The 15,945-nt window shown below is 32.8% G+C and overlaps 1 protein-coding gene across 1 annotated transcript in view; it reads left to right on the plus strand.

The window, feature by feature from the left end:
• Positions 1-15,945, plus strand: part of GALNT13 (polypeptide N-acetylgalactosaminyltransferase 13) — an 809,448-nt gene that overhangs the window by 773,058 nt on the left and 20,445 nt on the right. The window contains exon 11 of the mRNA XM_001373001.4: positions 8,415-8,549. Coding sequence (XP_001373038.1) covers positions 8,415-8,549 — 135 coding nt within the window. The remainder of the gene's footprint in view (positions 1-8,414; positions 8,550-15,945) is intronic.

The raw sequence follows: 15,945 nt of genomic DNA on the forward strand, positions 1-15,945 counted from the left end.
GAAGAATGATGAGAGCAATGAACAGCAATATTGTAAAGATTGTCAGTGACACAAGACTTAGCAATTCTGATCAACAAAATGATCCATTACAACTCCAAAGGACTCATAGTGAAAAATGTTATCTACTTTCAGATATATAACTGATAGACTCAGAATATAGACTAAAATATATTTTTCTTCTTTTTTCTTTTATTTCAGAATGTAACTAATGCAAAAAAATGTTTTATGTTTTCATGCATATAACAAATATTATAATTCTTAGCTTCTCAATAGATGGGAGTTTGGATATAAAGCAGAAGAGAATTTGAAAAAGAAAATAAATATAAAATTCAATTTAAAGGAAAGGGCCATAAAATTGTACATAACACAAGTAAACTTAGAACTCCAGAAAATATCTGATCACAACCTCCAGAGCATTAGCCTTGTCACCCCCTTAGTCCTAGACATTTTTCCTTTCTTCATTCAATATGAAATCATATTGTTTCTCAGCTCAATGAGTACAAACAATGAATCCCCTAGAATGGTCACATGTACTATTTTAAGGTGTAATTAAATATGGTTATTGGTTCCAACCCAATAGAAATATTCATATGAATTCAAATAATGTGATCACTTCATGGTATTCATTATTGGGAAATATCACTGTCAAAAATTGTAGCATTTTTTACTACTTTATGGCACTGCTATCTTATTAAACTTTAAGGATCCTAAAACCCATTAGGTATTTTCAGACAAACTGTTCTCACTATGTATGTTCCCAAGTCTATAGATTTGATGCATTCCCATTGAAACAAAAAGAAAATAGAGAAATAATGTAGAGCAAAAAATCACAAGCATTCACATGCCCCCATCAGGTAGATCTAAAATATTGTATTTATTTTGGGGCACTACATATTTGGATGAGAAGACTGGAGATGTTGCCTCAAGAAAATCAGTTGAAGTAGTTGGAGCTATTTAATGTAAATAAGAAAAGGCTTAGGGGCAATTTTCTCCAGATATTTGGCATGGTGCCCAGTGAAAAGGGGATTAGACTTATACTACTTGACCCCAGAGGGCAGAATAAGAAAGAAATGTTACAAAGAAAACAAATAGCCTGAATGTAAAAGGGCAGTGGGGAAGAGGGAGATTCCTAATAAAGGTTTACAAAAGTATAGTGGAACTGTATTAAAGATTAGTGTGTTTACCCTCATAGCAAATTTTTAAATTAGTCTGGATGAGTACCAATCATTGGGGTTCTTGTTCCTGTGCAATATGGACGTTGAAACCTCAAAAATTCCTTTCAACAGCTCAGAAATACTATGATGCTGTAATTTTGAATTTAGAGGCCAGCAGAGGGAGCCTGAATTCTCTGAAAAGAAAGCTGTAAGGACCAATGGAATTCAACCAATTTCTCCTATCCTGACAGAATAAAGAAATTTGATAGTGAGGTGAGAAATTGGTTTAAAAGCCTGGGAATAATGAAAATAGTGATGTTCTAGTGCAAGAGTAGAATGAAAGTTAAATAACTGTATTGCTTTACAGATATATTCATGTAAAATATTTTCATGGTGTAATAGAAGGTGACTATTTGGTCACTAAGCAGAAAAAAAGTTGTAACTTACATTTTTAGTTCTTATAAGCAAGGCTTCCTAAAGTATGATCCATAATCATTGAATTTTATTGGCAATCTGGGTTTTTCATATTGTTCAAATTAAAAATGTATATTTTCCCTTATTTTGAAGAATTGAGACCAGCTCTAGGTTTTATTTCTTGGGAAATAGATCTAATAATAGACTTCAGATGTGCTTTGCTTAGAGATTTAGCTGTAATACCCTATTATTATGTTTCAACTTCTCAGAATATGTTCTATGTCCCAAAGAGACAGTTTATTCTCACAGCTTTCAAAGGTCCAAGAAGAACTCTCTTCATTCAATTCCTGGTGATAGTTCATGATGAGTCTTTCATATGTGTTTCACCCTTCCTTCCATTCTTCCAAAAACTCCCAAATGATCCCAGTCTATCTCTCAAGTACTTATGGGTAATTTTTTGTGGATTCTGTCATTATTCAAATGAATGGAATGTGGTAGGAAGTCTGTCACTGATTTCTGCAGTCATGTGGAGACTGTTAGGATTAAAATTATCTGGATTCTATATATTAATTTATACTTATTTATAAGATAGTAAAAGCAGGCTAGAGAGAGAAAAGGCACATAATCAAATGGCAGTCACCTAGCTAACCTGGACCTCATGCTCACCACATGTTCCATTCACTCCCACTACTTCTTAACAGAGAAGAAACTTCCTTGGTCCATAATTTATAACCCCAGTGATATCATTCCTTCTGGGTCTCCCTAGTGTGACATGGAAATCACTTTAAAAGACTTATATATATATTAATTTAAGGTCACCAAGGAATTCAGCTATGTAATTCCTAAATGAAAACTCAAATCAGCAGTCAACCTTTTATGGAGTTTTAAATTACAAACAGGAGGAAGAAAGGTATGAGAGAGAGAGAGAGAGAGAGAGGGGGGGGGGGCGGGGGGAGAAGGGAATAGGGCTTAAATTCCCCCCTCTGCTTAGGCTGGGCCAAAGGCCCAAGCCCTTAGATAGCTGAGGCAAAGAAAAGAGATCAGACCCTATCGGGCCTCCACCTCCAGCCTCCTTCAGAGCAAGCCCTCCTCTCAGACCTCTCCAGGAGCTCTCCCTCCAGGACCTCTCTCCTCTCAGACTCCTTCAGAGTAAAACCTCCTCCCTCCTCTCCTCAGACCCCGCTATCTTTAAGGAAACCATCTAAGTCCCCTCCCCTCAGTTCTCACATCTACCAATCGCTGTCAATGTTTCCCCTGTGCCAATGGTGGCTCTAGCTTAACCCAGAACTGCCCAGAGGTCTGTTTCCTTTGCACATGTCTGTTGAAAGGCATAATCTCAAATAATTAAATGTTGATCTTTGCTTCAGCCCTTCCTAAATCCTGTTACTCTGAGTAGGGTGGAGATTGTAAGTTCCAAGGCCTGGTTCTGTCATTCCAAGTATCTCTATTGTATCAATTCTAAAATCAATCATGACTCAAAGAATTTCCTGTTCTATGCTTAAGCATAGGTCAAAACCCCTTCCATTGTTTAGCAAAAGGTTTCTGTCCTAAAGTAGTCTTAAGTAGGGAGGAGAAGGATCCTCCCCTGCCAAGGAGTTTCACATTCCAATAGAGTTCTTACTATCAGTAGGAAATTTTTCAAGTATGAAATTTCCCAATGGGGAAATTTCCAACATTCATAAGTCTAAGAAATTTTAAGGTTTACACTAGTTGGATGAACAGGACCCCAGTCCAGATCAGAGACCAATCTTCCAGATGCCTGGAATGATGTGGGAAAACAAGCAAGTGCCTTCTGAAAAGCCAGGGAGACAGAGGCTTCTCCTTTTACAGATAAATCTCAGTCCTCATTCCCAGCTTAATCAAAAGTGGTATGGGGAGGGGGAAGGAGACCAAAATGAATTTTCAAAACTTTCCTTTTAGAAAGGAAAATGGAGTACAGATTTATGTTAAATTCAGATAAAAGTAAGGCACACGCAAAATTGAATACTGATCCATATGAGCAGTCAGCTTGCTAAATACCTGACCATAGAGTTATTTTTTGTATTGCTAACATTCTAAATGTTTACTAGGTATTCATAACAGTAAACTAGAGCTAAAGGAAGTTTTTAAAAGAGGTATGTAAAATACTATCACTATATTTGTGAAATAGCTTACTATTAGATTAGAACTCTATGGTGGTGAACCTATTGTATCTGTGCCAAAAAGGGCATGCAAAGCCCTCTCTGTGGGCACACCTTCAGTGACTCACTGAAGGTCATTACTAGAAAGCCAGAGAGACTCAGGGTAGAGTTGTTCTCTTCATGCACCTAAAGACTCCTCACTTTACTGGCCCCTCTATATAGTAGCATTGTGGGGGGACATGACTCACATGCTGTATAAGGGTGCAATGTAGATGGCAGTCTGTTGAGTCTGTGTGAAGGTAATTCCTGTGGTGGGATTGTAAGGGAGCTAGGTTTCAGGGGAGCAGAGCTGACAGCATGGCCCAGAGCTGGAGGGGAGTAGAGTGCTTGGGGCACTCTCATCCCCTTCTCCACATGCACTTCTCATCACCTGCTCCTCTTCCCAGCAGCTCAGTGGGAGGCAGAACTCAGTCTTGGGGGTAGCAGCATGGCACTTGGTCTGGGTGGGTGGGTGCAAGGCTTGGCACTCCATCTCTAATGTTGGCCATCACTGGGTTAGATTAATCCAGCAGAGACCCTGCTGGTATTTCCTCAAGAGACATTGCACCACAAAAATCAGTGAATTATATACCTGGCTGAAGGAAGTTTTGAACAATTAGGACTTCATAAACTCACTACCTTAAACTTTACTCTTTGTATTGTAAGGGGAAATTGGTAAACAGTAATTAGGACAAGGAAGGCATTTAGTATTAAAATTTTAGTATAAATTTTATGTACAGAAGTATAAATTTTAATATAATAAGTTAATATTTAGTATGAAAGGAAATATTAGTCAGATCTAGAATATTCTACTCTTGAATTGGAAATAAATAATACGTTAGGGGAAGCTAGCATACCTCTGATTTTATATCTCCTTTCCTACATTATTACCATTATGTTTGAATTTTAATGTGAGAAGAATGATAAGAGGTATAAAACTGGGGAACACATATATTCTTCTCTTCTTTGAGCTCTCAGAAACTTCATCTAGTATTATCTGTACCCAATGGCTATGAAGTGTTCTTTGCTAAGGATAGGATGTTGAGAATAGTCATAATTAGTATAATTATGATTTCCAATGCAAAGCTTTATTTTTAATATAGTGAGTTCATAATTGTTATTAAAAAGATGTAGGATAGTTACAAAATCATCATGGGGTGGGTAAAGTTACTCTCTATAATCTTAAATTAAGTTACCTTGTTGATCCAATCAGTTAGACAGGAATTTGTGATTAAAATTAATGAAAAGATAATTTCAATCGATGACTATAATTAGTCACATTGATTCTTAGTAGAAGTTGACCATGTATCTCTTCATCCAGTGACAAAAATACCATTGATTAATAAAAGATGAGAAGCAGATATAGTAGAATAGTCTATTTTTTTGAATCAAAATATCACATCTTGAATTTTGTCTCCACTACTTATATGATTTATGGAAGTTTGAGCTCCTTTCACCTTTAGTATCAGCATCTGAAAAATTTATGAATTAGACTTTTATCTCAAAATTCTCTTCCAGGTTTAACTTCTATGATTCTAAACTTTTAGTAGAGATGCACATCATTACAAATGTGGCTGATTACTGGCATGCTAATAGAATTAATTACTCAGAATCACAATTTTACATGCCTACTGCTGAACAAATTACAAATGCTCTAATGACTTTAAAACATTTTGGCAAGAATAATCACCTCAACATTGGGGAATTTGGGGAGCTACTTGACTTGCATTCAGGACCACTTTTTAGTTGGTACCATTAGATTACACCAGAGGAAGATATGACTATTGTATCCATAATGAGTTCCCATATTTAGGTAAATTCTGTGTATATGTTAGAGTTCCTTTATATGAATTCAAGGAAGGTAGCTCTTCATCATCAATAAACTTCAAAATTTTGGTTGGAGAATCAATTTGTTTGTGTAGTACTATCACTTAATTGTAGTTTTTTTTTTATTCTTTTCTATGTATCTCTCATTTTCTTTTCCTAATATGAAAATAATAGAACATTACTTGGTAATTTCCAAATATTTTTATATTTATAATCAATTCCTTAATATCATGAGTCTTTTCATATTAATTAAAAGATATTTTATTTATTTCCATAGGAGGCCAAATAGCTTTATATATCTCTGGGATGAATTTTCATGACTGATAATATTCAAATATTAATAATTCTCTATTTTGAAACAGTATATTAATATAGAATTTTATTATTATTATCTGTATTCCATTTTTTATATTTTTGTACTTGTAAAATATGTGATGATAATCATGTTTACATCTAACTTTGGTAAAATTGTTTTATGAAAATAATTGCATTTTAGCAAATTATCTCCATTTGTTAAAATTCCAAATGAGTGATATAATCAGCAATCTATGAATAAGGGAACAAAGAAACAAGAAAATTAAATTCTCTGAGGAAAGCTATTTAGGTCAATTGTATCACCTTGACTAAAACTGAAGACTATTTATTCTCTCTTTGAATCAGGAGAAAAAAAGGAAATAAATAAATAAATATATATATATATATATATATATATATATATATATATATATATATAAATGATAGACATGCATTCTGTACCTACTTAGAATATAAGCTGCTTGAGGATAAAGGCTCTTTATCTTTTCCTCTTTTATTTCTAAATGAAGAAGAGATTTGCATAAATAAATATTGCTTAAATTATTGATTTGAATTGATTTAAATCATTTATAGATAAAATTCACTTTTGGCTTGCTAAACATAAAAGTAAATCCTAACCTCTCCTGCAAAATACAACGTACAATATTAGTTGGTCAGAAATTTATTTTCAATCCCTGGTTTGGTGATTGGCCTATGTTACCCTTCTACCACTATAAAATTTCTTCAGGAAATTATCTCAGAAACTACCATCAATGTTTTTTGTATATTCATGTGCATATATGTATATATGAGTATATAAATGCAGATATATCTGCATATATGTATATATATATATATATATTTCAGAAAGGGAAATTATAATATAATTCTGTGAATAAAAGAAACGGGAAAGATCAGCTAATTTACTGATCCTCAAACTAATGGAGCTTTGGAGAATACTAGTTGCCAGTGCAAAACAGGCAAAATCATCACAATTAATGGAATGGCACAGTTTTAATGATGGTTTTTATATACTTCATGAGACATTAACAAGGAATATTTAAAGTAAATTATTGATTCAATCTAAAACAAAAAGAATACCTGCATACTAAAAGTGTGAATTCTCTTCTAAGAGATCTTCACACAAAGAAGGTTAAGGATACTGCTTTGACGGTTTGAGAATCAATGAGACAATTCACTCTCAAGTCATATGAAATTGACCGACATTTGTTTATTTATCTTCTTAAAAATGAGCTTTCATTAAACATATTTATTGAGAAATTTTATTCAGTAACTCATTTAAGATATGTAATAAATTTTTTAAGATATTCAGGTAGTATACTAATATTCTAATACTATCCCCAAATATATTATAAACTCTTTGCTAGTATCAATTTTTTTCTTTTATTATATTTGTATCCCCATTGCCTAGGACATTGATACATAGTAAGCTCTCAATAATTGCTTGCTGACTAATTATTTAGGATTATAATAAGTAATCTAGGAGGTTTATATGGAAAATATCTTAGACTCTACAATTTTTCAAATCATTAAAATACATTACGTCTGTGAGAGAAAAGTATGGCCTATATTACTAGCTTGTAGGAAAATTGGACTTATTATTATGATCCATCCCAAGCCTTTGGAAGTATTGATCTTATTTGATGTATTGAATGAAAAACTATATCATTCACTTGTGTTAACTATACTCCAGGTTTTTTTTAAACTTATTCATTCATTTATTTTTTAATATTTTTCCATGGTTACATGATTCATGTTCTTTCCTTTTCTCCTCCCTCCCCACTCTCAGAGCCAACAAGCAATTCCACTAGCTTATACATGCATTATCCCTCAATACCCATCTCTGTATTATTCATTTTTGTAACAGAGTAATTTTTTAAAAAGCCAAAACCCCACATCCTATACCCATGTGAACAAATGATAAATCCTATGTTTTTTTCTGCTATTCTACTCCCATATTCTTTCTTGGATAGCATTCTTTCTCATAAATTCTCATAAAATCATTGGGATTTTCCTGTATCATTGCATTGTTATTAGTAGCAAAGTCGATTACATTTTGATCATTCCATGTTTCCCAATTCTGTGTACTATGTTCTCCTGATTCTGCTAATTTCACTCCATGAAAGTCTTTCCAGTTAAGATAGAAATAAAGCAGTTCATCATTCTTTATAGCAAATAGTATTCCATCACCATCACATACCTCAATTTGTTCAGTCATTCCCCAATTGAGGCACATCCTCTCATTTTCCAATTTTTTGTCACCACAAAGAGCATGGTTATGAATATTTTGTAAAAACATATTTCATTATTATTTCTTTGGGATATAAACCCAGTAGTGGTATACAATCTAGTTGTTTGATCAGAGGTACAGGCATTGAATTCATTTTTCATATTATAGCTTAACAAAACTGTCTTCAAGTTTAAACCTATGAAAATTAATCGCTAGAGGGAAAATAATTATATAAATCATTAATTCACCTGTAGTTTTGTATGCAACTTGTTCCACAGATCTTAACGCCCTGTTAATTATATTTCACTTCTACAGGTATTTTCATACACTGCTGAAAAGGAAATTCGTACTGATGATTTCTGCTTAGATGTTTCTAGACTCAGTGGGCCTGTTATCATGTTAAAGTGCCACCATATGAGAGGAAATCAGCTCTGGGAATATGATGCTGAGGTATGTTAAACTCTTAATTTTAAGTATTTTTAAATATGTAAGTTACTCAATTTATTCCATTATTGGAGAAAGAGAGAAATATCTGTGAATATTGAACTTCATAAACGGTATAATCCTTTGTGGTGCTAAATGAATTTGTACATTGGTAGATTTAATGTTCTGTTATTTTTTATGACATATTTAAGGTGCATTTTCCTTCTATAAACTAAAACTACCCTACAAGAAGGCCCTTGGGTATGACTTAACCTGATTATAATGAAGCAAGTGGAAAAAATATGTAGGCCAACAAACAATGTCAATTTTTCATTTGATTCAAGGCATGTCTAGTATTTATTGGATATTTCCACAGGATTTGTAGGTATTGATAAGAAAGGAGAAGTCAGTTTGGTAGTACTTGTCTTGAAAGCAGTGTGGAAATCTAAGGCTTGGGAATAGGGATTTCACTAGTTTAGCATTACAATCTTTGTTCTTCTGCCCTCTATAAGGAAGATGACTAAAATGCTAATCTAGGATGATAAATGGGGAAAGTAAATGTTCCCTCAATGGGTAGATCCTGTAATAAGAAACTATCCTAGAGGGATGTGAAATGATACAACCTAGCTATGAAGTCCCCAGGGCCAGTAAAGCACAAACCCCTTGGTTTATAAAAACAAAATTTATTTCATAGAGGGAGTAAGGGAAACTGTTAGGTAAGACCCTAACACTCTTAAAATTAATCTCCACTCAATTTCTACATTTCCTGCAAAAGGAGAGTTTTCCTTCTCTTCTCTGTGCCTTGCCTACAGCTCCCTGCTCTTATCTAAAAAAAAAAAAGCTATCTGACTCTAATCTGATCTGCCCATTAGTGATTAACAAAAGAAGAAAAGGAAAGCCTGGGTTTGGCTGCACTAAGTAACCCAAAGTCCCAGATGAAAATCTTTGGATTATTTTAGCCCAAAAGGATTTCTGGCAGATATATCACTGACAGACTCTCTCTTATACTCAGGGAAAATGGTTCTCTCCAAAGTAGATTCTCAACCAAGAAGCCAATAATTTCTCCATGAAATTATGGCTATCTAGGGGAAAATCTCTCAGAGCAAAACCTCCTTCCAGTTTGGTGGAAATCTAGGCAGAGAATAAAAACAGTTAATTGCCAGTAAAAACTCCCATAGTCCTTCTCTCTGCAGAATCCTCTCCTAGGGCTTAAATCCAAATTCCTTTCTTCTCCCTGAAATTCACTCTATCTCTAACTATATTCCTATAATCCAATCATTTCATCTAGAAAATGATTTTGTGGGATACTAAGGAGAAATAGAGGGAAGGTGATATCAAGTCTCAGTTCTAAGGAACACAGCCACTGAGCACTGTGAGAATATTGAAAACCAATGTCTAAGGTCAGTACAAGAAGGTCTACATGCTATAAGAGGAATCTTTGGAAGCCAGAAATGGAAGATTATTTCTCATTCTAGGATTTATTCAATAAGAAAAAGTTCACAGGATAGGAGGCTTTCAAGACCATGGGTAAATGTTCCTTGTCATTATGAAATCCAAAAAAAAAAAAAGATTTATTGAGTACCGAAGAGAAAATTCTTGCTTCTAAAACTGGACCAACTATACTAGAGGGAGTTTTAAAGGAAATTCTAAGAGGTGCTGAAAAACTTTATAGTCTTTTTTGATTCAATCTAATTTATCTAGAAACTGAAAGTTGATCCACTACCTATCCCACACAGACTAAGTCAACTAATTTCATAGGTAAGACCTAAAAGAAGTGTTTGCATATGGCCTGAGAAGTAATAATAACCAATAACAATAAGGTCTAATGTGAAATGCTACAACCCACCTAGGAACTCCCCAGGGCAAGTAAAGTTTAGACTTCAGACACAACTGAATAAAAAAATACTTTAACGAGAGCAATAATTTCATGTCTCCATCAGTACAAGCTAAAAAATAGTTATCTAGATTGTATTTTAGTAAATTTGGTGGTGCAATTAGAGGGTAATGATAATGTCTGTCATTTGAGCATCACTTTACGGTTTACAAAGTGGCCAGCATACCTTGTTATATATACATATGTATTTATATGTATAGCTTTTTTTTGTGTAGCTTTATAGTTTATAAAATGATTTCATATAATGTGTATTTAGCACTATACAGTTTACAAAATGATTTCAAATAATGTATGCATAACATTTGATGTTTGCCGAGTGTTTTCTTACATATTATAACTATTGATTTTCATGACCTCAGTAGGTAGAAAATATATTATCATCACCATTTAACAAATACGGCTAATTTCCAACAATGATAACCAGATCTCCTCAGTTCCAATTCTAATGGATCATATGAAGGCTTTGATAAAGAAATATGGAGACATTGCAAAAGAAATCAATGTCTACAAGGAAATTATCTTCTCACATTATTCTTATTTCCTCTCCAATGCTATGCTTATTAATATTCATATTGCATAGAACATAAAAATAATACTGAAAACATTGGGATTTTCAGAATTACTCACTTTGCCAATCAATGCCCAGTGCTCCTACCAGATATGATTTTTTGCTATATCCTTGTTAGGGGGAGGAAAGAGAAGAAAGAAAAAAAATATATCATAAAATTATAGTGGAGGAATTTATAGCCAAACAATGTGTAAAAACTAAATCAGCCATCAGATGGAGCTAATAAAAAAGAAATATTATTTGTCTGAGGATGCTGAATAGAGGCTACTTCATTCCTTTTAGTTCTCATTAATTAGCAAAATAAACAGTTCTACCATTTGAATTTTTCTACTTACTTTTCTACTTAATTAAGTGGTTGGTGATTTATCTAAAAATAAAAATAATTTCTATTTTTCCAGGCTACTAATAAACCAGAGTTTGCCAGATCACACTCATGTAGTATTCATTCAGACTAAACTGTTGACCTATAGCTAAAGTCCTATAGCTAAAAAGCATTTGGATCTTTAATGGCAATGAATTATTGATAAGATTATATTTTTCTCTTATAATGAATTAGTTACATTAAAATTCCCTTTCTTTCCTTTCTTTCACCTCCCCACAGTAGAAAATACACCAAATACATACACACATAGGTTATAATATATTACACTATGTTTTTCTTATTTCTACTAATCAGTTATTTCTCTGCAGGTAGGAATACAAAAGTAATTTATCAAACAATTATTTAATTACTGTATAATATGTTCTCGTATTTCCATTCATTTTCACTTCATAATTTCTTATAGATTTTCCATGATTTTTTCATCATTTTATGGAATAGTAATATTTCATCAAAATCTTATATCACAATATATGATAGTATATATATACATATATATATCAAAGTTATAAATAACTATAGTATGTTCAACATCATTATTGATAAGAGAAGTTTAAATAAGAATAATATACTTATAAGATTGGCTAAAAGGATTAAAGGGCAAAATGACAAATATTGACTAATTATAGAAAAATATGGTCATCAATACACTGCTGGAGAAACTGAACAGATCCAATCATTTTGGAGAGCAATCTGGAATTATGTCAAAAGAATTATAGAAATGTACATGTCTTTTGACTAAGCAATTCCACTATTAGGTTTTGTTCCTAAAGTGATCAGAGAAAAGGGGAAAGAATCTATTATATGTTCTAAAATATTTATATAAGCTCTCATTTTGGTGGTAACAAACTAGAAATGGAAGGGATTCTCATCATTTGGGGAATGGCTAAAGAAATTCTGGCATGAAAGTACACTTTAAAGACTTCTACAGTGGAATGATGAGGCTTGTAATTTAAGTCTATTTCCATAGTTTGTTTTCTGAAATACTACATAGAAAACTTCATGATCACTTTAAGCTATTAAGTAGTCCTATATCAGTAAGAAGTAAAGAAAAATATAACTTTGATATGCTTTGAGACAATTTCCTCTTTTCCCACTATTTCTGGAATCACTATTTCTTTTATATTCTCACTGTGTGTAATGTATATACTTTCTCATATTTTTTTTTAATTTTTCATTCATTGTCATCATTATCTTCATCAGTCAATCATCAATGCTGAATTTTCTTGCACATTGACTTGCAGTGAAGATTACAACTGAGTCCCTAATTCTACTGTTTTTTTTTCAGTTTCTGCTCATTCACTATTTGTTATTTTGAGCACTAATCCTGATATTTTTCTCTTTCTCTAAAATTTCTATTTTCTTCCTAATATAAAGAATTCCATAGGGTAGTATATTCATAATTATATTTCTACAAAATAATATAAAATCATAACTAATACAAAGCCACATCCTTTCATCCAATTACCTTTCTAGAAAATTCTTAGTTTCAATTTGTATATATTTCCACATTCCACTTTACCTTCTTTCATTTCTGATATATGTTATTGGATATTGGCTCTAAACTTTAGATTTCCAAGTCCCAGATCTTTGATACGTGAGGAAATAATATTTTCACCACAAATTAGAGCAAAAATATTAATTATAATTAGTGATTTAGAATAAGGTGTTTTGATATTTCACAGTTTTTTCAGTCTTGTTATTTTTTTCCATGCTGGAAGTTCTCTATAGAGAATATACTTAATACTTTTAAAGACTTACTTTAAGTCTTTTTATATTTATGTTCTCCAATGAAGCACTGACATTCCTTAAAAGCAACTACTCCCTATTGCCATCTGAGTAGGGAAATTAGATGGCACAGTGAATAAAATGCCAAATCTGGTTTAAGGAAGATCTGAGTTCCAATTTGACCTCCTACTCTTACCAACTGGTGAGTCTGGGCATGCCAACTCCAGTTGCCTCAGTATTCTCATATATAAAATGAACTCTAGTAGGAAATGGTGAAAGATGAGTGTATCTTTGCCAAGAAAGCCCAAAATGGGTCACAGAGGGTCAGACATGACTGAAATAATTGAAAATCAACAACAAAAATAGCCATGTAATCAACATACTTTATTTTCCAGTCCTATATATTCTTGACAATATATGTCAACATAAGGTAATATAAGTATATTTTATAACACTTAACATAAATAAGCATTGACAAATTGTAATGTTTCATTAATCATAAATTTCCCCCTTGTCCTTTGTATCACCTAAAATTTTTAAGGCATTTGAGACTGTAGTTTTCCATGATCCACAATCACATCACTTGGGAAAATATTTAAAAAAGAAGATTTTGAAGGGTGCAGTGCCAAATCATTGAAAGATTTTTATAATTTTCTAAATTCCATCTAGCTTTTTCTTCCTCCTATGTATTTCTGACCCAGTTCATTATTCATATTTGTTGAATATCCAATAAACATGTATAAATTAATTAAATTACTTTTCATCCAACTGAATTTCACAATCTAGGCAATAGACATTCCTCATCTACTTTGTATTTCTAAAACAGTTTGTTAAGCCTATGTATTTTGACTGGTCATGACATCATTTGAATAATATCTACAGTGTTAAGGGTCTCAATAAAATAAGCAGATTATCTTACCTATATAGGAACATATGTCTGTTTATCCACAGAAATCCTTCTGTCATTTGAATCTAACACAGGGCCATACTTCACCATTTCAGCAAATGTCTTGGCAAGTTTGTATTTACATATTTTAGGTCTTGCTTGTTTTATATTCAGAAGATTGCCAAATAACATTATTCCTCTGCTTCAATCTTTCAAGGGATCTTGTACTCCTTTTTTATTTGCAGCATCTTGAACATAAACAATGAATAAATTGTTCAAATCCTACTGATTCCCTTCTCAGACCTTCATTAAATATATCCTAAATACATGCATAATTCAGTAAATATTTCTTCTTAAAAGAAACACATACTTCTATTCATATATCACATAATATGTGATTGTTATTTCTACAGAAGTTATCATGTAATCTTTCTGCTACTGTTGCTATTGGTGTTAAACAAGAGCATTGGGGTTTTTAAATGGACTTTGATGGCAGACAGAAGCTTGGAACCATTGAAAGCAGTACAGAATTTCACAAAATCAATCCAGCCCACTCTCCTCCTTGTATTCAAATCTGAGTTCAGCTCGCAGTCCATCTGCAATGCTTGTCAAAGAGAGCTAACTTACTGGGAGTACCATACAACTGAATGGCACAATCTGGGTAATATTCATTCTCCTTCCCCTTGGCTTCTTCCTTTGATAATTGTTAGGCTGATCATGTCCCATCTTTGTTCTGCTATTAACTTGTCCAAAAATATTTTTGATGAAAAGGAAACACGTTTTTTCAGCTAATTTTAAACAGCAGACCATATCTTTGCAGTCACATTTTAAATATAGATTCTTTAAAATCCCACTCATGATAGTTTGGAGAGGGATAGGCTAAAGCTGTGATTCCTTTCATATAGGTGACTCATAGGGAAATCCTGTTTACCATAGCAAATCTGAAATTGTTCTATAAATAGTTTAAGAAAGTGCGTAAGAACATTCAGGTATTAAGTAACATGGTTAGGATTTATACACCAATTATTTGAGAGATGGAGGATTTGAAACAATCTTCCTGATCCCAATACCAGCTCTCTATATCCATTGTGCCATATTCTTTCTTGTATTACAGGTTGATTGCAATGGATTTTGCCTCACTAAATCAAAATGGCATGAAAATTGTTTTAGTCCCGTGCTATCATGACCAGTGACAATACCCTATATAACTTACTCCTTATATCTCTAGGCCTCCCAATCTGAAAGCCCCATGATTCTGATTCATGAGATTCTCAACTATGTTCCACTTTCTCATATCAACTACTCTATCAATGCTGCACCAATCCTCTGGCAATATTTTTACTGTCTTGCTACTATGTATGGCTCCTTCATCAGCTCCCTGTTTTCCAGTGCTATAACCAAATCAAATTAATATGGCTGTTGCTTCTAGGAAGAGGATGTCAATCTACTGTCCTGTTATTCTACTCATCATCCTTTAAACAATTAATTTTTATTCATTTATTATTTCTTTTATTTACTCATTATATTCCAAGAACATATTTGTTTAATAAGGATATGTTGACTCTTCTAAGATTCCTTGACAGATGTGAATAGAAAGATAATTTTGACAATCTAAATATCGATAACAAGGAAGACATAGAACAAGTACACCCTTGCTTGACAAAAGGAGTTGCCAATGTCTTAGAACAGAGGTATTAAATTTGGTTGCAGGCCACAAGTTGACAGCAAAACCTTTGAGTGAAGCATGAACCAAATATATTTGCCAACTCTTTGACTATTACTTAACAAAATAAATGAATATACTATATGATAAAGGTAATACTCTATGTTTTCTAAATCAATATGAAACCTCAGAAATTTGTTTCTATTTGAATATGATACCATTATCCTAGAGGATATCAACTTGATATCCTAGATGGAAGAGAGATTAAGGAATTTCTAAAGATGCTTAAGATGCAAGGTGATATT

Source organism: Monodelphis domestica, chromosome 4, assembly GCF_027887165.1.
Source record: "Monodelphis domestica isolate mMonDom1 chromosome 4, mMonDom1.pri, whole genome shotgun sequence".
Classification (NCBI taxonomy): Eukaryota; Metazoa; Chordata; class Mammalia; order Didelphimorphia; family Didelphidae; genus Monodelphis; species Monodelphis domestica.